At 48.8% G+C, this 22,373-nt stretch overlaps 1 protein-coding gene across 1 annotated transcript in view; it reads left to right on the forward strand.

The window, feature by feature from the left end:
- The window catches only part of LOC117744007 (partitioning defective 3 homolog B-like), a 102,922-nt gene extending 80,770 nt beyond the window's left edge, over positions 1–22,152 (forward strand). Inside the window, 2 exon segments of the mRNA XM_034552058.1 lie at positions 10,663–10,739; positions 20,865–22,152. Of these exon segments, the coding sequence (XP_034407949.1) occupies positions 10,663–10,739; positions 20,865–21,279 (492 nt within the window). The 3' untranslated portion in view covers positions 21,280–22,152.
- Positions 22,153–22,373: the final 221 nt, after the last annotated feature.

The following is a 22,373-nucleotide window of genomic DNA, read 5'->3' on the forward strand; positions in this document are numbered from 1 at the left end:
GAAATCTCACTGTAGTTGCCTCTCCTAACCAAGCAGCACTGCTAAATGTCCCAGAACCTGTATTGATCCGGCATGAGGAATCATATCATTTACCTCCGTACACTCCCGAACTCGCCATGGAAATCAATAGCCATTTATCAGCCTTTTTGAAAATAGGATTCTTTTTTTTTTTTCTTTAATAGCGAGATCAAGGATGCAGAAAATCACTCTTTGATCCCAATCGGAATGGTTGAATCTGGCCGCAGCGATTTGCGAAAGGCATTTCCTCCGAGCGGGATTTCTTTTTTTCATTCCGTGAGCAGAGGAGAGGAGCCGAGGCATCTGGGAGATACGGTATGGATTTACCGACACCCCCCGCGCCACGCTGAGCTCGCTTCCTTGCTCATCGCGGTGTTTCTCGAGCGGTGAAGCTCTGCGAACCCGTCCTCATCCGCAGACACGGAGGCCCGAGGTGCCCGGTAGCTCGAGGCCTCACCGGTACCCGAACTCTGATGCAATTAGAGCGCGGCAAGCGTGAGACACAACCGCCGCACGGATTTGTTATTTTTCACCCCACCAAAAAGAAATAGCCAGCGGTGGGTTCCTCCCCCGAGGAGCCCGATAATGAAACACCCCACTCACAATCTCACACACACACACACACACGGAGCGAGAATAGCAACAGTAAAACACCTGGGAAGTAATGTTGGATACAAAAAGAAAAAGAACGTGATAATGGACTGTATATGAAACGCAACATGACGGCTGAAAAATCACGCTGAAATAATATTTTAATCGAGCGCCTGGAAATAAAAAAGTACTGCCCCCCCTCCCTAAAAACACGAGTTTCCTTTGACCCGAGTAGAGCAGGTGTCACATCCCGGTAGATGGAGGACCAGCAAGTTCTCAGTAGATATGAAATATGTGTATCAGATTAGAATGAGCTACTCGAGCGCGGCGCGCTCTCTCTCGCTTCGGCCTTGTGTGATCAGCCTTTTAGCTGCCCGCCTCCTCATCCGCCATCACCGGCGTCGAGCTGCTCTTTTATGTATTTCTGTAGCCTTGAATGGTTACAAAAAGAGCTCAAGAGAGTGAGCAAAAAGAGAGGACGAGTGCGTGTCTGCGTTCCCTCCCCTGAGCCAGTGGATTCTGGGTAACACGCTACCCTGAGCCGACGTAAACAAACGTTACCACATCTATTCACGTCTCTGTTTATTCTCTCAGCGGCCGTTGAACTGCGTGCTCTGGAGGTGTGTGTGTGTGTGTGTGTGTGTGTGTGTGTGTGTGTGTGTGTGTGTGTGTGTGTGTGTGTGTGTGTGTGTGTGTGTGTGTGTGTGTGTGTGTGTGTGTGTGTGTGTGTGTGTGTGTGTGTGTGTGTGTGTGTGTGTGTGTGTGTGTGTGTGTGTGTGTGTGTGTGTGTGTGTGTGTGGCTGAATCTGGTCTTCATGTCCCTTCCTCATTCCTCTCCCTGCCGTGTCCCTGTCCATCTTATCCGTCTCTAATGTGACCCTTCCCCCATGTTCCCTGTCTGCGGATAGGTCACGCTTGTAATTATGACAATCACACTGTCCCCTTCTCTCTGCCTATTTTTCTCTATATGCTAATAACAGGCTCTCTGTAATGTCTTGATGGGCCAATTAGGCCACAAAAGTGTACGAACCGTTTCTTTTCATTGGGCTTCTTTGTTCCATAGCATGAGTCGGGAATAACTCTTGATACTCTATAGATCAGTAACTGACTGCAATAGTTCAATTATTCCACGTGGGACACTTGAGCGATCCAGCTTCCATAAATGTAAAGTATCTTGCAAAGTTAATTCGTTCTTAGTTTTTTCTTATTTTTTCTCCACATCGTTGGCCTATTTCCCCCCTAGTGGTCATTATTGGACACGCAATAGACGAGGCACTGCCGGCGACCACTTATTCCCACCCTGTGACACATGCGGGGCCTTTTGTATACTGCAGTCCTGATTGCATGGCATGTTTATTAGGTTGTAGATGGAGTCTGTGTGCATTCCAGCTGACCACGCATAGCATGTGACACAGTGTAACAAAGGCCCACCGGCACAGCAGACACACACACACACACACACAGACACACACACGCGCGCGCGCATGAACTCATGCATCTTATCTTCAACTCATTACCCCGGGAGTCGTAAACAACAGCGGCAGCACATGTGACACCTTAATGAATGACGAAGTCACAACCACACACTCCAAGTCATTATAAAACACACACGGAGAGACTCGCACTCCAGTCCAGATACGACTTGTCATCCGTTTCGCAGCTGTTTTTATTAAAATGTTGTGCTTCTCTCTAATGTCGCGTGTATGTGGACATCCATCACCTTGATGATATTTTAATGTCACATCCTCAGGCTGTCTCAATCCCCCCTCCATCTCTCTCTCTCTCTCTTACTTTTCTCTCTCCCTCCCACACGTCGGCCATCACTTCATAAATAAACCCCCCCACATCATTAAGTAAACACGCACCAGCCTGTCTCGGTGATAGATGGCCTACACACACACACACACACACACACACGCGCGCGCGCATACGGGCGCTGGTGATCTGTGCGTCATGCCCACAGGCAGACAGCCCGCAGTCTTAATGAATGCGCACGGATTCCACTGTGAACTCAAAAAATACAAGAAAACGTTCTAGAAATTGAAAGTGAGAAAGTCCAGAAATGTGTCCGCGGGCCATTTTTGTGGTGATATTTATATTTTGTTTTGTTTACCGGCTGGTTTTCCCCGCTCCCTCCCTGTGACCGGCCGCCGCCGCCGCTCCCACCTGACAAGTGCGTCCTCTCACCTCACAGCTTCTGCTGCGAGCCGTTCAGGCCTCCCTCACTATCGTCTCCGCCAGCTGAAGGCGCACACACTCACGCGGAGCGGCGGGTGTAATGGATGTGCTGGCGGGCTTGTCCCGCTGTGTGCACACTGTTGGGGAAGCTGCCACACACACACACACACACACAAAAAGCTGTAGCCCAGCAGAAAGCTGCTTTTAAAGACAAGAGGGGGACCCGGGGGAGAGGAACGGGAGAGAGGACGTGTGTGTGTTGAACATGACAAAAGCAGAGTCGAAACAAATAAGACGTAAAGAGGGGAGGCTGGGTTGGCACGAGGAGGAGACAGATGGGACGGAGGGACGGACGGACACACGGAGGCGTCGACTTAAACGACTGGAGGAATGGAGCGTGGGAGGAAGAGGAAGACGGGTTTCTGGGCTGGAGGAGGAGGGATCAGCGAGCGTCAACGTAAATGCTGCATCCGCATTGTATTTAGTAAACGCACGCCGTTGAGGAGGCTTTGTTCTCTCTCCCCCCCCCATCCGCTCCGTGCCGTCCGGTTATTCGTGACGGTTCCTGTCAAATAGACGGTTGGAAATGTAGATGTGCAGAAAGAGGACGAGTCGGAGAAGGATGGCGTGGGAGGCCGAGATGCCACTTTGTGCATATGGAAGGAAGTGAGGGAGAGGGAGCAGCTGGTCCGGGGGAGTTTCTCTGAAGGAGGCTGCACTAATGTTAGTCTAATGTTAGTGTTAATCAGGTTAGCATATGCCCTGTGTGTGTGTGTGTATGTGTAGATTTTAGTTTTTACTGATGCACCTGCCATATTTTAATGAGGAAAGAGAGAGGGATGACTGGGCTACACACCATCACTCAATATCTCTTGCTTTCTGTCCGCCTCACTTTCTCCCTCTCGTACACACACACGCACGCACGCACACACACACACACACACACACGATCCCCATGGGGAAAGCTGCATTTTGAAGCATCCAAGCAACTTGGATAAAGTCTTGCTTTCTATTTTTTCCACAAACACGAGTTTCACAAGTTTAAGAAACGTCACATACCCGTTTCTGACTACACACACACACACACGCACACACAGCATATAAACAAACGCCCGCGTACACATATTTTATAACTTGGACTTTTAAGAGGTAACATACCACAAACACATAAAAAAACACACACAGCCATGGGAAGGCACAATGTACACACACAGACACCATCAAAGGGCTGCAAAGCATCAGCTTCAGCCAAAACTGAAGCTGCTTCCAGAGTTCATTTCTCAGTAGGAGACTCCAGCCAGATTCATGCTGGCAGCTCACACACAAACTTTTTTTTGGGAGGGAAATCTCGTAATTCAGTAATTACAAGAACTGCAGCCTCCTGATCCTGTTTTTTTTTTTTTTCTGTTTTTTTTCTTCCGCCCGTGATCCTCCCCGGCCTGCGTTGCCGATCAAAGGCTGCCCGTCGGTGCCGGCTCTCCGGACCGGGCTCGCTGCTATTCTGGGCCCGTGTAATTACAGCAGGCCGCACCGCAAGTTAGTGTTCAGGTCGTACGCCCCAGAATAAAAACCCCGAAGCTGGAGAGCCGAGGCTGAGCGGGAGGGAAAGTACAGAGGGGGGAGGGAGGAGGGAAAGGGGAGGAGGGAGAGCTTACAGGAGACTGGGGAGGTGATAATTATGGAAAAGTAGTGCTGCGAAGATGGTTCCTCTTAACAAGCCTTATAGTTCCAAGATTAGATCCTGGCAGATCATTTTTTTCGGTGAGATGAGACGATTGCAAATGTAATTGTTTCTTGCACCCCCTAAATATTCCAGAATACTGTACTGGTTATGATGCTTCATGAATGCCCTGAAAGCAAACAAGCTCTTTAAATGGTCAAAAAGCACCTGAAACTTTTCGCGTACAGATTTGATTTTTAATTTGACCACCCACGTTGTTTTCCATCAACTCCTCTTTTCACTCCCTCAAACACACACACACACACACACACACACACACACACACACACACACACACACACACACACACACACACACACACAGAGAGACTCGAGGCACAAGCTGAACTCTCGCTCCTGGGAGACGAAGACGAGAGCGAACATCTCATTCCGGCGTTATGTTTCCACCCACCGCCATCAAGGGTTTTCACACGCACGCCTCGCACCTTTTTTGTTCTCTTCGCAAAGTCACAATGAGCGATTCCGTCCACGAACTCTCCTCCCCTCTGTCCTTGTCTCCTCGGCTCTTCCCCGAGGCTCAACACGCTCCTCTCTTTTTGTTTTAAGTCACTTCATTCCAATGCCGCGCGGCAACCGGGTGAGTTTTTTTTTTCTCTTTCTTTCTTTTTTTTTTTTTTCCTTTCCTTTCTTTCCTCTTCCTTATCTGAGTGAGCGCGTGTCACACTTTAACGTCGTACCAAAGAAGAGGACTATTCACCTTCAACGTTCTCTTAAATCTCGATTCTTTTATTTTCTCTTTCACCTTTTTGGGAAAACATCAGAGACGTCAACTACAGATGCACCCAACGCTGAACGGCCAATCCCACCTGACCATAAATTGGAGGCGTGCCGCGATTTACTTATTGTTAGAAGCGGTGACGTAAAACCCTAGTCGGTGCAAGAAATGGAGAGAAGCCACCGAAAGGAATGCCCTAAAAGAGGAAGAAGAGGAAAAGGAGGAGGAAGAAGAGTAACTTGTTTCCATGTGCTGTTCAAAGAAATTGTGCACTGTGAAAACAAGGCGTTTATTTCCCGTCTCGCTGAGGGTGCAATCGAGAAAGTGTTCTCTTACGTAGGAGAAGAGCAAAAATAAGAAAAAGAATCACTGTGCTATGTAAATAAGAACAAATCGTGGATACAAAACAAAAGCAAGAGGAACATCTGTTGTTCCATCGCTTCCTTCACGAGGCCCCAACGACGTTGAGTTGTTATTCCCCTTAATGCGTATTGTCTTTATCCAGACAGGGAAAAGAGAAAATGGATCAAATTACAGTATTTGATGAATGAAGATGAGGAATTTCAACAGATGGAGGAGATTGTGAGCCTTTGCACTGCACGGCAGACATTAAACAGGCGGCTCTCCCATCCAGAGGAAGTGACACCCAATGCCAGACAAATCCAGACACTATTTTTCTTCTTTTTTTTTTTTTTTTACAAACAAACCTCTGTGGATGAACTTTGGGCTAACGGACCCCCTTTTAAAGAGCTCACTCTGGAGGGTCTGGAGCCGCATCAAAGTATGTGAAGGTCAAGCGCATCAGCCTCACGACATTTGCAGCAGGCCGTTGGAGGGCATGAGGCGCTGGACGGACTCATCAAAAGCCTCGCTGGCGGTGGGGGCGTCGACCCCCACGTCCACAAATCTGTTACTGGAAGGAAGGCGGGGGGGGGGGGGGGCAACAGAAGGCTGAATAACCTGTGCTGTAGATTGCGCCGTCACAGAACGCACGCACACACACACACACACACACATGTATCTCGGCAGAACCGGAGGGAGGGCTAATGGAAGATGGGATTTGGCCACCTGACGTACTTTTTCGGGGGGATCGTATACACACACACTCACACACACATGCACACACACACACATGCACACACTCACAGGGGCCTTCGGATGTTATTTCAGGGAACAGTGGGGAGGCAAACAAACCCCCACAGAGGGGGTGGGGGGGAGGACACGGCTCAAGTAAATATACAACACCCCATGGCCATTGCCACGGCCACACACACACACACACACACACACACACACACACACACATGGAACAGGTTTAACATGTCGATTGCAGCTCCAATGCGGTGATGAGACGCCCACACGTGGAGGTTTCCCCTTTTCAGAAAGTATAAAAAAATCAAAGTCCCTGATTGGGTTTGGCAGTTTAATTAACACGGGACCTAACTGTCCCGTTTCCAGTCCGAATCCACGCTTTCCGTCGCCAATGTCGGATGAAAACTGGCCCATCCCACGTGTTTTCATATCCCTGAAGAGGGTTATAAATCGTCCAGGTCCAAAATGTTTCTGGCTAATAGCCACTTAAACAAATCAAATACTCTCGTGGGCTGCAAAGCACGTTTATTTCCTCTGCGTCTGTCCACTTGGAGCCGGTGACATCAGCGCGTTTCCGGGAGCGTGTCAGTCAATTCTCCCTGTCGAAGCGGTCTGAGAGCTTTAAAATCGGTCTGATTGGAGACGTGGCGGTGAAGTCTTTTTCATTCGAGGCGGTGGATAAGCGGTACCTTGTTACACCCTCACATGGGAGGATTAAACCACAAACACACATCCTGCCCAGTCCAAACTGTACGTAAGAAAGGTCAAGAGTTGAGACCTAAACCAACACTAACAATGCAGACAATTACCAGAAGATTGGCCTATTACTAAAATAGACTGCATTCCAGTCTGAGTGTGCGTAACCTTTGGTCCCCCCCCGTGTGTGTGTGTGCGTGCGTGTACCATCTGCTGCTAACGAGCTCAGAGTGAGCAGGGTCCAGGTGTGGGAGTGTTTAGTGTACACTGGGGGGCAAGTGAGCCTCCTGTTTGAGAACCACGCGGCGCCTCCTAATGCAGCATCATCTCGTGTGCCTTTTCGCGAGATTCGATTGGTTATTATTAGTTGGCAACGATGCCGACAAGCCATTTTTACAGGAACCGTGGTCATTTGTTCAGACATATTTCAGGTGGAGGAAGACACTCGAGCCCCGACTGGAAGAGATACCCACTGACATGAGGCTGTGGTCTTCTGGAGGGAGAGGTGACCATCAGGCATCATGAAATCAACAAGGATTATAGGACATAAAAAAACATATCATTGCTCCGCTCTCCTTTTAAAGCCACCAGACTCCAGTCAGACTTCGAAAAAACACACTCGGCAACAAATTACGACTCATCGAAGCATCGTGGTTCGTCACCAACTCTTATTTGGTTTTAAATTTTAAAGAAAAACCTTAATACCCTTAATTTAGATGCGCAAAGAAACAAAGTCACCGTATGCTCTTCTTAAAAGCGACATTTTTCATTAAAACGTCGACAGAAGCCAAACGAAACTCATTAAACTCGTATTTTATTTCCGTCTCTCCAAAATGAGGAAATAAACAACAGAAGTAACCGTTGTAACGTGTTCACTGTTTACTAACTGGGACAAAAAACTGCTCGCAATTGGAAAGGAGTCCATTGCCCCTTCCGCCTCATCGTGCCAGTGGGATGTGTGGCGTGGCGTGGCGTGGGCGGGGGAGGGGGGGTCGAGGTTGCCAACAGGCAGAGGCTCCCAAATGGATGGAGGGAGTGAGGGGAAAGAACCGGAAGAGGAGTAGGTGGCAGTACAGGAGGCTAATTATGCCGTTTGGCAAAGAGACGGCGCGGGAAAATAATCGGTTTTGGGGGAAGAGAAGGCCAATCGGAGCATCTCAGTCGCGGGAGGAAAAAGCTCGGGCATCGTGTCAAAAGCACTTGGACTCTCATTTGATGGTTTATTGTATATAAGAGCGTCGCAAGTTTACAGCAAAGCCAAAAGTGCTTCGGGGAAGAAAGAAATTCATTTCCTGAGCTGCGGCAATACTTTCTGATGAATGCGACAGCTGTGCCGCTCGAGTTGATTGGTGTGTGTCAAAGCACGGCTTTCTAATTTGGAAAAATGGGAAAGTGAATCTTATTCTTTTTGCTCATTCACTCACACGCGTGCCAAGCGTTCTGCCGGAGCGCTTGTCGGCTGCGGAATTGCGGCAATGACTCAACACAATTATGCACTTTTGTGAGCGAGATTGTTCCCGATATGTTGGAGCTCATTTTTTCTTTTTCTCTCATTTTCCCCCTCGTGACGAACGTCTCAAAAAAGCAGTCTGAAGATCTGCTGATTGGACGGTTTGGGCGTTGATTACGCATTCTCCAAGATTAACAAAGTCTTTCCTGCTTTGCAATTATTATTTATTTGGCCCCCCTCCCTCCTCCCCCACGTAGGAAATTCCCAATCGTGTGTGTTTTGTTCTGGGATGGAGTCCAGAGAGAATCTGGCTTTCTCTCAGCTACTGTCTTTAGCGATTTAACTTTTCCTCTGATAACCATTTGCACATGCCACGTGTATATATATATATATATATATATATATATATATATATATATACACACACACACACACACACACATACACACACACATATGATGTCACCGAGTTCGGGTTGAGGAAGTGAGGTAATAGCAAAGTGTCATCGCCCTCCACCTCCGGGGGCTCTGAAGACGAGGCTTCTTTTGCTCAGAAGTCCGACTGCTTGCATTCTCTCTCTAACCTGGATGAATTTCATATTTATTTTTTTATTTTTTTACCAGTTGCCATGGTGAGAGTACGACTTGTTTTGTGTGTGCGTGTGTGGTTTTCAAAGCGCATCATCTGGCACTAAAGCTGCCTCTTCTAATTTGGGGGAAATGGGCTTCCGCTTGAAAAGCATCCATATGACAGCCATATTATGTGTGTGTGTGTCAGTTAATAAGGGAAACAACCAGACTTATGGCCGCAGGCTATTATGTTAATACAATAAATGAAGTTTCACTCCCCTCCTCCTCCTCTCCCCCTCGCCCTCCTTCCTACTCAGAAGATGTATTGTGCAGGAGGTCCTCCACCTGAGTCCCAGCTTCTTGCTGAGACTAATGTTCCCTTTACTTCACATTATGCGGTCCCTTTTGCATAATATCCCCTACCTAACGCACCGCCATCCAAAGATGGAGCGCTCGCTTCCAGACATCATATTAAACCCCCGACTACCCCAATATTTACACACACACACACACACACACACACACACACACACACACACACACACACACACACACAGGCACAAAGCCACATTAGTGAGCAGGGCTCGCCCCGTCGTTGCCTCTGATGTGCTTTCACTTCCTGGCTCCCATTCAGAGACTTTACAGCTCCACGCTAATCATATCTGGTAACGCTCCGCTGCGGCATTGACATGCAGAATGAGTTAGAGCTCAAACGTTTGTGCGAAACACGCCGATGGACCACGGAGTCATTTACACTCTTCTGTAGCGCCGACGCGCCGTGTGTGTGTGTGTCTGTGTGTGTGTGTGTGTGTTGTGCACATTACGCCACAGCGGCGGATGGTGTGTTTGACCAATGAAACGTCCACTGAGTAAACAAGCCTGTGTTTGTATGTGGAAACCCAGATTGCAGGTAATTGAAACTGTTTGCTCTCCCCCCTCCCCCCCCCCCCCCCCCCCCCACCCTCCCTCGTGTCGTCGTAACCTGTATTTGATGCCACGTCCTTTCTCCTCCACCGCCTGAGGGCCTGTAATCCGGCGGTTGTTTGCCGACAGACGGAGAACCCCAGAAGAAGACGACCTGAGACGGTTACTGTGTGCCAAAGTCGTTCTCCAAATGCAAACAGCTTCCAGACCTGCCCGCCCGAGTGTGGACGTGGCCCCAGTCAATCACTTCCTAGTGTGCCCAGTCAACCACTCTCTCCCCTCCCCCCCGCCCCGAAAAAAAGACCCAGAATGCAATTCATCTTCGTACGACGGGTGTATTTGCATGAACCGAAGACGCACATGTTCATCGGAGGGGACGCTTGCATGTGGTTGCATGTGTTTGTGTTGCCACATGGGGGGGGGGGGTTCCACTGAAACCACGAGCTTTGAATACATAATGTACGTCAAATGAGTTTGACCTCAAATATCACTGTGGTGAAACATCCAGCTTGAGGATGCATGTGTTCTGTATCAATAGGCTTGGAATCTGCAAACAGCTTCTCACATGTTGTTGTTTGTTTCGATTTTATTTTTGCTCCAGGGCGCTTTTGACTGAACTTTGGGATTTTTAAAATTATTTTAGTTTTTATCCACATGTTTACATTACGTGTCCTGTGTCTCCTCACCAGATGGCACCCAGAGGTCCTGACTCCCGACCCGCGCCGCCCTACGAAGAGGTGGACCGGCAGTACCCCACACACCCCAGGTGAGACCACTTTGCGCTTGTGTTTGTGTTTGTGTGTGTGTGTGTGTGTTTTATTCCTCAGTGCAGGAAATTAAGGGATAACTTCTTACCACTCCCTCCCTTTGTGTCTCCATCACTCTCTCTTACACACACACACACACACACACACACACACACACACACACACACACACACACACACACAGACACAGACACGGCACAGACTAATCCTCTTTGGAGCTTATAATTAAATCTGGAGTGTTTGCCTTGGGAGTGTCTACTCATCCCAGGAATAGGAGTGTTCAGCTCTACAGAGAGCAAGGCACAGGCAGAAGGATCACACACACACACACACACACACACACACAGCACAGAGGATGGTTTGCTCTTAAAACGAAATTATAACCTCTAGTGTGGGTTAAATGGAACTGCACAACCCGTTTCTTTCTATTTGCTTAAATGTCGAATTATGCACATGCACATTTCCCAGCTGTGCCGCACTACCCATACATCAGTGTGTGTGTGTGTGTGTGTGTGTGTAGCGTCCGTGTAGCGTCCGCTGGCCCCGGCAGGAAAATGAGGCAACGAGGTGGGACACCGGGATGGGAGAGGAGGAGGAGAGTGCGAAAAAGAGAACAGTCATTTCACGGGTTATTGCCCCTCCTGATATGACAGGCACCAGGGAGCGCAGACATCGGCACCGGCTCAGGAAGAGACACACTGAGAACCTGGGGGGGGGGGGGGGGGGGGGGGGGGGGGGGGGGGGGGGGGGGGGGGGGGGGGGGGAGGGGGGAAAGAGAGAGAGAGAGAGAGAGAGAGAGAGAGAGAGAGAGAGAGAGAGGGGGAGAGACAGAGAGACTGGCCAAGTGTAACTGTGGAGACGAACCCTAAAAGAAGACAGGCAGGCCGATGGAGACTCGCATGGCCTTTTTTAAGAGCTCAAACTATACTTAGTATGCGCCGTCCACTTATCACTTTTTCCAGAATAATATCAAAAAAAATAAATAAATTTAGACTCCTCCGAAGCCCGTCGGACTGGCAGGAATAAAAAGTCGAAATGATGAGTCGACAAAAAAACACGTGCAATGCATTAATCGTTGGAAACCCACAGTCAACAACCCGATGGGAGGACCAACGGGAGGCTGGAGATATATTTCTGAAATATTGGACTTTACCATATGTGATTAGGCAGGAAGATAAAGAAGCCAGGTTCAAATAATGTTCATTACCTCAAGAAATCTCCTCATTGTTATTTCACTGTGTTCATCTCCTCTTTGAAGTATTTTTAGGCCCAGGACCCAGAGGATGTCCTTCGTTTGAAATGCATAAAGCTACAGTTAACACGCTTCTGGGGACGGTGGAGGAAAAGTGCCAGATAGAGTTTCAACACGATTCAGAGGCATGTGTTCTCGTTTCTGATGTTTCTGTAAAGATAAATCCTCCCTCCCCCCCCCCCCAAAAAAAAAACTCCTCTGACTCCCCCTAGCATAAATACAGAGGCAAGAAAAGGAGGAGGAGACGCAAATCTTTTCTGGGAAATCTTTTTTCGAGGGGAGAAAAAAAAAGAAAACTGGAGAGAGAGAGAGAAAGAGAGAGAGAAAGAGAAAGAGCGAGCAGACACAGCAGTGAATTGAATGCATTTTTCAAAGTGGAGCTGAACTTTGTGCGAAATCCCCCCGGGGGCCGCCATTATTGAAAGCCATTTCCTCTCAAAATGAGTGAGGCTCCACCATTGGCCTGGCTCTCATTAGCATACATTTGGCCTGCCTTTGTGTGGAGCCGGCTGGGGCTGCAGCTGTAGGGGTGGGAGGGAAGGAGGTGTGTGTGTGTGTGCGTGTGTGTGTGTGTGTGTGTGTGGGGATGGATAGTACAGGAGATGTTGCAAAGCACCTCACAGATGGGAGCAAATGGAGAGTGAGTAGAGTACAGGAGAGGTATGAGTCAGAGGGATGGGGATGTAATGGAGGCTGAATCAAAGCAGGCAGACATTTACATATTTCTCTTTCAGTGTTGTGTTGCAAAGTGTGAACGTGTTCATCCCTATTTCAGCTACAAGTACGGTCTATTATAGTGGGGTGTTTTTCATCTTTGAGGGGTGTCTGTTTTTGTACGTGTGTGTGTGTGGCTTTAAGCAACACAGTATATTCCACAACAGAACAGCGAGTCCGAATCTGCCACCTCCTCGCTGGTATCGGGGGAGGGGGGGGAAAACATTTCTCATCCCAATCCCCGCAGCCCAAAGTGTTGTGTTGCACCGCCTCTCAAGTCGAGAGTTCCTTTGAACCTGAAGGAGCGGAGGACAAAGTAGCGGGGACGGAAAGAAGAGCCCGTGTTGCCTGGGACTGCCAAGAGCTGCAGTCTGTGAGAGAGGATTTGGAACGAGGGTTGGAAGTGGCAGGAGAGGTTTGCCCCAGGGAGGGTGATAGTGCTACTTTGGCTCTAACCTCCCTCTCCGTCAGCCATTAACGCCGGGGTGCAGCTCAGCCTGCTGAGAGGCTCCGCGCTCGAGGGGGCGCACACACACACACACACACACACACACGCGCAGCCATATGGAGAATATTAACATCATTACCAATTCAAAGCGGCGGGTCACGGACGCAGCGACCCAGCCCCAGGTTATCCAATCAGAGCGCACCCTGACCCACTCCTCCCCCCCTCAAAAGGTGATTGGATTAAGGGGCCCGGGTTGGCGCGGCAACGTTGCTGGCCGGGGCTGATAATTGTCCGATTGATGTGAAGCCGATGGCCAGTGAGTCAGAGAGCACGGGCCTCGATCCTGGAGGACGACGCTGGCCTCGAGAAGCTCCCGTCGCATCTGGACAGAGGAGACGGCCCACTGTGGTCCTGTTTGACCTCTGTGGTTCCGGTCGGACGGTCCGCGGGTCCATTTTTGGACGTGGCCTCGTGCGTTTGCTTCGCCGTTCCGAGGAGCATCTCCGGTTCGTAATTGGTGGAGCGGCTGAGCGCTCGGTGCTTATCAAGCGCCCTCGGCCCCCCTCCTTAAGAACCAGAGGGGTTGTTCTCAGCAGGTCGAGGGTCCTCCGGTGTGGGGAAGTGTCCCCTTTAAGGATTCTCGTCTGACCTCCCGTTAAAGTGCACACACTTCGACCCACTTGCCAGTCTTACAGCCACTTGGTTTTCTCCAGCATGTCTCAGCACATGGGCCTTTTGACCCCCGGGCCGTGTCTGCTCAGGCCCTAATGGGCCACGTCCATTAGGACACGCAGAATAGAAAATAATAAATGACTCCCTCTGAGTGAAAGCAATCTGTTGGTTTAGAATAGGATAAATAAATAAGAAAAGATGAGAGGAACAAATGAAAATGCCACTCGTCTCTCGCACGGCTGGCCGCTTGAATTTATTGCAGAGGTCGTTTTTGTTTCGACGCAGTAACATCGTTTGGAGCTCTCAATGAATCCGGATGGCTTTTTCAAGGTCAGGGGAGAAGTGATATTTTCGCGGCACTCGCCAGCATCTTTATTAAAACCCAATTGCGCTTCGCACATTTTTTTTTTTTTAATTCATTTTTTTTTATCAGTGATCAAGTGTTTCCCCCACCCGCTGCTGTCGAATGGCTCACTTTAAACTCACCCAACTCGGTTAGACTTATTGTCTCCGTAACTCATTACATTCCTGGGGTCCCGCAGAGTCCTTCGCCGCGGTCGTTTTTCCACATTTGCCCCATAACAGCTGCTGTCGTCTTCTACGTGATTGGTTTAAACGGTCACTTGACCCCCCCCCGTCTTTTTTTTCTGTAAAATAAGCAACCCAAGAGCATCTGAAGTGATGTGCGCATTATTTTTTGTTTGATTTCCCGAGAGGTGCCCTGACCCTTTTCTTATTCGCTAGTGTGCGGAGCGCCGCCGCTGTTTGTCCAGCTAACGGTGTTTGAGCTCAGACTCAGCGAAGCGTAATGGAATCAGCCGGCTGAGGCACCAGTGGCTCACTACCTGTTTACAATAACTTCTCTTTCTCTGATTCCATCAATCCTTTTTGCTTCTGCATCTTTTTCTCCGCCGCTTCTTTATATCCCTTCGTATCTCGTCTCCCTCCCTGCTCCATCCCTCCCTCCCACAGCCTCTCAAGTGTGTGTGTGTGTGTCTGTGTGTGTATCTTGGAGAGACAGAATCTCCGCTTTATAAATAAAACAAAACGCACACACACACACACACACACTCCGAGGCCTCGGCGCTCTCCATGAGCTACGAGTCTGCATGACATGCAGAGGGACGGACAGCTCTGTGGAGTCGGCGAGGATTCAACTGCTCACCTCCTCGCTCACAATCGAACACACCAGAGTAGAAGAGGCCGACGGTGAACTTAGCTTGAACTGCCAGGAATCTGAGAAATGGAATATGATTTGTGGCCAGCCTGGAAGTTTCTGCATTTTTCCCATCTGTTCCCGTCATTAACTGTTGCCGCTTTTCCCAAGCACGTCTCCATTACGCGACTGTCGGAGTACTGTCCAAGAAGTGAACCCGACCTTTGACCTCCGCGCTTTCGCTCGCAGTCGTTTTTCCAATCCACCCTGGATGAGAGCAGCACTTTGACTAATGCTAACTCATTAGAATCATATTGTGGAACGACCGGTTATTGATAGTCGTCTGAAGCGTGACATCGCTCAAGATGATGAGTGAGTCATTCAAACGTGAGCTCCATGAGAGAGTACCTATACTTAGTGTACGTACGGAGCTGTTTGCCGTCACTCCTCGCCTCCCTCATTCCCAACCCGAAGCGCCCACTTTGCAGCCGGAGCCCGCCGCCACTGACACATTACACATCCCCTCGTCCCTGCTCGGTATATGGTAGCGGAGACTGTAAACACAGGCCCATTTAGATGAGGCACGTGCGTCGAGGTGAGAGCCAATTTCCACTGCAGTTGTTGACGCAGCCCTGGTTTGATTAGCAGAGCCGGGGCCGGACTGGCTAATGGTTCCCTCTGCCAGCCGGGCCTGCTCTGTGTCTCTAGCACTCAGCTAGCACAGCCATTAGCGCTGTGTGTGTGTGTGTGTGTGTGTGTGTGTGTGTGTGTGTGTGTGTGTGTGTGTGTGTGTGTGTGTGTGTGTGTGGAGAGAATGCATCATCCGCTAATGAATACGCCAACTTGCTAAACATACTGTAGCACATCTTTTAAATAAACAATTTATATAATAATTGATGACCATGTTTTGGCTACAGCTTCTCATCTCGAAACCACCGACAGCGGTTTCACTGCGTTAAATAACTGAATACAATTTCCAGCTACTTTTTTTTTTTTTTTTTCAATTCTCATTTTCGGGCTACGGCCGCTGGAGTCGCTACGAATTCCGACACGTGAAACATTTTGACAAGAAAAGTGTGTGCGGACATGAATGTGGAAGTGTGTGTGTGTGTGTGACTGCGTATGGGGGGAGGGTGGGAGTGTTTGGCAGTGATGTGCAGCAGCTGTTTTTTTTTCTTCTTCTACAGAGCGAATTAATGCATTTTGCATGCACCGCGTGTCTGTTCGTCGTCGGTTGACCAACAAGTGAGCAAAGAGCCGGCAGATGTGCATCCGCTCTGCATCGGTGTGTTCTCACATGTATTAATTACACGTGCAAATGTCATTTATGTCCATTTTGAATCGTGTGTGTGTGTTTCCTATAGTTCCCCTTGCGCTCCACTGTAATATAAAGAATATATGTATTTATTAGTTTATTATGTTTCGCACCACAGTTCTGTAAAGTAATGACAATGTGATAATATATGAAAAAAAACAAGATTTGGAGACCAACTAAATTCAGCCTGTTTTTTTTGGTATTTTTTTCGATACAAATCATTTTTTTACGTCACGTTGGAAATTCGGCGCAAACGTTTTGAAACATGACCTTTCTGAATGTAAAATGTGGGAACACACAAAGGCTGTTTTTGTGTGCAAGTCTGACAGAGACGCATGGCTGTTTTCCAGCTGTTTAGGACCGGGGGTATTCGGGGGACCAGAATGGTGATTGTCTAATAAACAGTTGGGAGCAGTGGGGGGTGGGGGAAACTAATTTCCGCCTTCCGTTTTTTAGGGGCAGGTGCAAGGTAACCCTTCCCCCATCCCCCATCCCACCACCATACACACACATTCTTCACTGTCAAGGCAGAAGCTACACGCACACCCTCTCACACACACACACACACACACACACCCCTTATTTGCCGTTGTAATCACGCACACTACCCGACACACATCCACACGCACGCAACACAGGCGCCGCGCTCTCGGAGGGTGGGCCCGGGAGATGTTCTCCGAGTGTGAGTCACGTGTATTACACGGTGTGTCATTACAGCGCTCCACTCGGGTTGCTCCCCCGCGGTTCACGTCACACCACGCAGACCTCAGAGGGACCGGCGAGTGTCTCCATCGGTCCCCTCCTTCATCGTTCTGCCGTCTCCTTTCTCCCCCCCCCGCCCCCCCCCCCCCCCCCCCCCGTTTCCTCGTTTTTTTCCTGAATGCATCGGGCTGTAAAATGTTATTCTCGCTGTCTGTGTCCACGTTGCTGCAAGTCGCCACTTTGTTTAAGATATCACATATTCGATAATAACGTGGAGAGAAATAACAACCAACCAAGAACCACTTTTTGAAAAGACTCTCCATTGTCTCTATTGACTTTGATTCAAATCTATTTGTTTCTTTCCACATCGCTCGCGGGAACATCTCATTTGCATTTTGATTTCTTTTTTCCATTTTTTTTAAAATTTTGACATTTTCAAAAGTGTGCGTGAAAGTGTGTCGACAGCCCAGCGAACATCTTCTGTCTGCACGTCTCTTGTTGTCAGAAGCTCTTTTCAAGCTCTTTTTTAATTGTTATCGCCGACGCCAACCGGTGTTGTATTTCGGCAGGAACCTGCCAAATTTGGCATGTTTTTTATTTTTTTTTGGGGGGAATCGAAAGCTCTGGAGGGAATTTCCACCCTGCCATGTCTTTAGTGGCAGACTGGGAGAACAATGCACATCATATTTCACATCAAGTGTAATATTCAGATGGAAGTCTGCTCCACATGTTTGTATTTCTTTCTCTTTCTCCTTCTCACGCTTCCTCTCTTTCGCGTATACTCGTCTGATGCTCGGATGAAGTCACGCAGGTCGCCACGTAAACAAGAGACCTCACTCTGACACTTGGAATACACAAAAGCCACCGCGCACTCTTCCCCCGGCTCGCATACATTTTTATTTGGATCTGCTACGTTAAACCCTAGTTGATGTCGGACGTCCGCCGCGGTCCGGGGACGTTTCAGGTTAGCGGACTGAAGACGTTCTTTCTTCTCCACCCGGCTGCAGCCAGCTGCGTGACCCAGGGATGAGGGACCCTCTGTGGGTCACCGAGCCCCGCGGACCCCCTTAATCCCCAAGCTGCTTGACCGCACACACAGATAGACGAACGCTATTAACCTGAATATGTCAGGACTTCCCCAATGTTTGCTTTTATACATCGGTGGTACAATAATATCACAAGTTATACACTTTTAGGAAATAATCATTGTCAAACCCCCCCTCCTCGAAGATACATAAGTACTCCCATATGAGCAGGCAAAAGGCAACCCATGCACAGCCACTGGTGCTGTTCTGCAAGGCCGTTTCATGCCAGGGTCAAAGGTCATCCAGACCTGTGTGCCACGCCACCACAGGAATTTATCCTACTTAATTAATCCCCGAGTCATTCCGGAAAATGTATCGGAAAGCGTAACGTTAAACCGCTGCGTTTGGTTCATTTGACTAATTACTGTTTAATAATTAGGAACATTTGTTAATTAGTTTGAACAGATGAGTCCGTCTGTGATTGTCTATCAAAGTTGCGACACCAGACCTTTCATTTGTCCTGCAACTTTCCTCCGTAAATCCCACATTTTAATTCCTTGTAGCTCTTAGCACTTTGCCCTCGTTGTTAACCTCCGAGAAGCCAAAAATAGCGGCGTGCACGAGTGGGGATACCAAGGGGAGAAGTCAGAGAGGGGAAAGGAGAGGAAGATGAATATCGAGGTGGAAAAAGATGTCGAAATTGAAGATCTCAGAGGATTTGTGTGTGTGGGGGGGGGTGATGAGAGAAGAATGGGGAAGCCGGCAGAGGTTCCTGCCTGTTTGGGTGGCCCTGAGACGGGTTGAGGACCCAGGCCCCTCCCTCTACCCCTATATCCCTCCATCCTTTCTTTCCTTTCCTCGTTGCCTCCCCTGGTGGCCTTCACCGTTTAATCTGGATTAATGAGGAGGTTGACCTTCGTCTCGCTTCTTCTTCTCTCCTGCGTTTCTTTTTTTTCACTCCTCGCCGAGCTTTACGTGGAGGAATATGTTGTTCTCACGCAGACCCCCTCCACATCTGCTTCCGTCTCCTCACATCATAATTCCATATGAACTCTCGCTCTCTCTCCGTGCTCTTTTACTTCCCTTATCTCAAGCCTTGTCATGCATGTGTGTGTGTGTGTGTGTGTGTGTGTGTGTGTGTGTGTGTGTGTGTGTGTGTGTGTGTGTGTGTGTGTGTGTGTGTGTGTGTGCGGCTCCGTCTCTGCTGACTGACAAGGCGGTGCTGCTTTTTCTTGGGACCACCTGTGTGTGTGTGTGTCCGTGTGTGTGTGTGTGTCCATGTGTGTGTGTGTGTGTGTGTCCCGCTCTGTTTGGGTGGTCAGGCCAGAAAGCACACTCCACTGATATGTGGGACACACATATATAGAAATCCACGTCAGCACAGTCCACGAATATCCTCCAGGGAAGTCCTCTTATGCACAAGCTGTGTGCGACCTAATCTGTGGTGAGTGAGTCATTCTAATTGGCCAGTCAACAGGTGCTGAGCTCCACTCTGGGGACCCGACAGAGGAGACGCAGGGATATGATTGCAGGACAAGGGAGAGGCTCAGCTCAAGGCTTCTGTATTATAAGTACAGTGGGAGCCATTGTTGAAGGGTGGGAAGCAAATGTCCAAATCGGTGCTGCTGCTGATTGATGTCATTCAATAGTTTGAACTGTGGCTGGTGAATGAAGGCTGTGCTCAGACCATCAGTAGAAATAAAAACTGAGGAGGTTTTTCCAAGAAACCAGGTATCCGTTGTCAGGGTCGGAGACCCAATTCTTCTCCAGCTAGATTCGTCCTCGGCCAAGCAGATTTTCATTTTTCCCCACGCTCGCATGTGCGTTAGCGGCATTCTGCTTTTCCTGGCGCTCGCGTCGATCCTCAGAAACACTTCATGCAAAGATTCGCGGCAGACGGCGGCTCAGATTGCACAAAAAGTCATTGTGGAAGTTGTAGAATACTTGGCAGCTAATTATCCCCAAAGCAGGTGATTGCAGACAGACCGCTGCATGTGGATTGAAGGTAACCTCTACTCCTATATATGGCCCAAAAGAGGTGGTGATGTGCCCAAAGTGATCATTTACGATGTTGACGGGGCTCATTGTAGATCACCACTTTTATAAATAGGAGAGTTTTCCTTCCAGCTCGGCCGATGAAGACCTGACTTTTAGATTTGCTTACTTGCGAGACGTGTGTGTCACTCAGCACTGGAAACAGCACATAAGATGGAAAACATTCAAATGGGACTGAAAGGTGAGCAGCCCTCTCTCTCTCTCTCTTCCCCTCTCTTCCCTTCTCTCCAGTTCTCTATCTACCTTCTCTCTCTCTCTCTCTCTCTCTCTCTCTCTCTGTGTCTCCTTCCGTCTCCCCGAGGCCCGCGGGTCGCCTTACCCAAGGGTTTAGCCCCTAATCACCCAGAGCTAGTGGGAGGGAACCGGAGACTTCCAGCTGGCTGCCTCGTTACTGCAGACCCCTTGGGACACACACATTCCTGCACACTCCAGCTAAACACACACACACACACACACACACACACACAACCTTATATATGCTTACCAAGGCATTTGCTGTTATCTCTTGGCATCTCTCCATCGCGCCCCCCCCCTCCCCTACCCCTACACAACTTGATCCTGCCAAGGCCGCGGCCTCACCACGTAAACTGAATAACAGGAGGAGGCTTACTGCAAGGGAGGGCCAACTCTCTGGCACGTCTTCTCCTCCAAACCAGTTTAAACCAGCGTTAAATATCGTCTTCCTCTTTGTGCTGAAGCATACATAAATAGGCTATATATCTATCTATATATATATATATATATGTGTGAGTGTGTGTGCCTGTTCTGATTTTTCTAATCTTTCAGGAGGGATCCATATGATTACCCCATCCACTCCAGACCCGTGCTAAGAGAACCAGCCTACCCCGGCCACTACCACGACCCTCCAGCTTCCAGCCACCCCGGCCGTGCGCCGCTCCCCCAGACGGGCACGCAATCCCATCAGGCGGCCGGCAACCAGCGCTACCACCCCCCGTCCTCCGGCGCGGTGCAGCAGCAGCAGCAGCAGCACCGCGCCGCAGTGAGACAGGACGTCCCCCCGTCTCCCTCCGCGGGCCGCAGGGGGCGGCACTACTACGAAGCCGTCGGAGGGCGGGGAGACGGCCACCGGCAGGCCAGCCCCGACACCAGGGAGCGCTACACCAGCCCCGAGCGCTACGCCTACGGGGACGAAAGACAACCCGACCCCAGGCGGAAGAACCCCTTGATAGGTGCGGTGTAAAAGAATAGGTGCTCCAGAGTGACGGACCCCTCACACAAAGAATATAAATGACTCCAAATGTATGCGTTTCCAGCTTTGTGAAACATAATATCAGCTGTCTGGGCTACCAGTGTGGATAAGTGAGATTTGGCCATATTAATTTATCTGATCAGGAACCCTGAAAGCTTTAAGCGACAAGCTGGGGGGCTAAAATGAGGCTTATTTTCAGAACCATCTGGTCATAACTCTCTCCACAGGCCAAGACGGATTTAACGTGTGTGTGCGTGTGTGTGTGGGAGTGTGTGTGTGTGTGTTTTAATTAAGCGCAATTAAATTAATGGCAAAGATATATATATATATAGAGAGAGAGAGTGAGAGAGAGTAAACTTAATAGATATTTTGTGTATAGAATCAACTATTTTCCAGCATTTTGCACAAGCTGATCAAACTGAAGGAAATAAAGAACCTTGACCAGCCGGTCTGGGAGACACAGGAAGTTGAAGTGGACAAACAGGAAAAGGAAGCAGCTCCCCTTCAAAGTATCCTCTTGTCCTTGATGTTTGGACTTCCTTTCCATCCGGATATAACGCTTAGATATTTGTAGTTTTGCCTTTTGATTCTTTGGATGTGGACGTGGCTGATATATTTACTGAAGATTTGTCAGACGTATAAATGCCTTGCATATGAATTTATTTGTGATATTTTGGTGGTGTTTCTAATGAAAATGTATAAATGTTGATCTGCACACAGATTACAGATTATGAAAGTTGTTCTGTGTGAATCCTCACATGGTGCAGCTAATAAAGAGCTTAATACAATTTTTTTTTTATCCTTTGACATGTCACTGCTTTAAGTCACTGCACTGATTTGATTCAAACATGCTGTCCCAATAAATGCACGATTATTCTTTTTTTATATACAAATATTTTGCATTAAACCTTTTGCATATTCTTTCTCCGAGCCGCAACGAATCTTTTCATCCGATGTCCGTTCCGTTTAACAAATTATTCCAGACTATGCATATTTAAAATCTCCACTCAAACTATACGACAACACCACATTACTTTAAAGAGTCATTAAAAAAAAAATATTCAGCTTCATTTCTCTGAGGATTA

This window comes from Cyclopterus lumpus, chromosome 2, assembly GCF_009769545.1.
Source record: "Cyclopterus lumpus isolate fCycLum1 chromosome 2, fCycLum1.pri, whole genome shotgun sequence".
Classification (NCBI taxonomy): domain Eukaryota; kingdom Metazoa; phylum Chordata; class Actinopteri; order Perciformes; family Cyclopteridae; genus Cyclopterus; species Cyclopterus lumpus.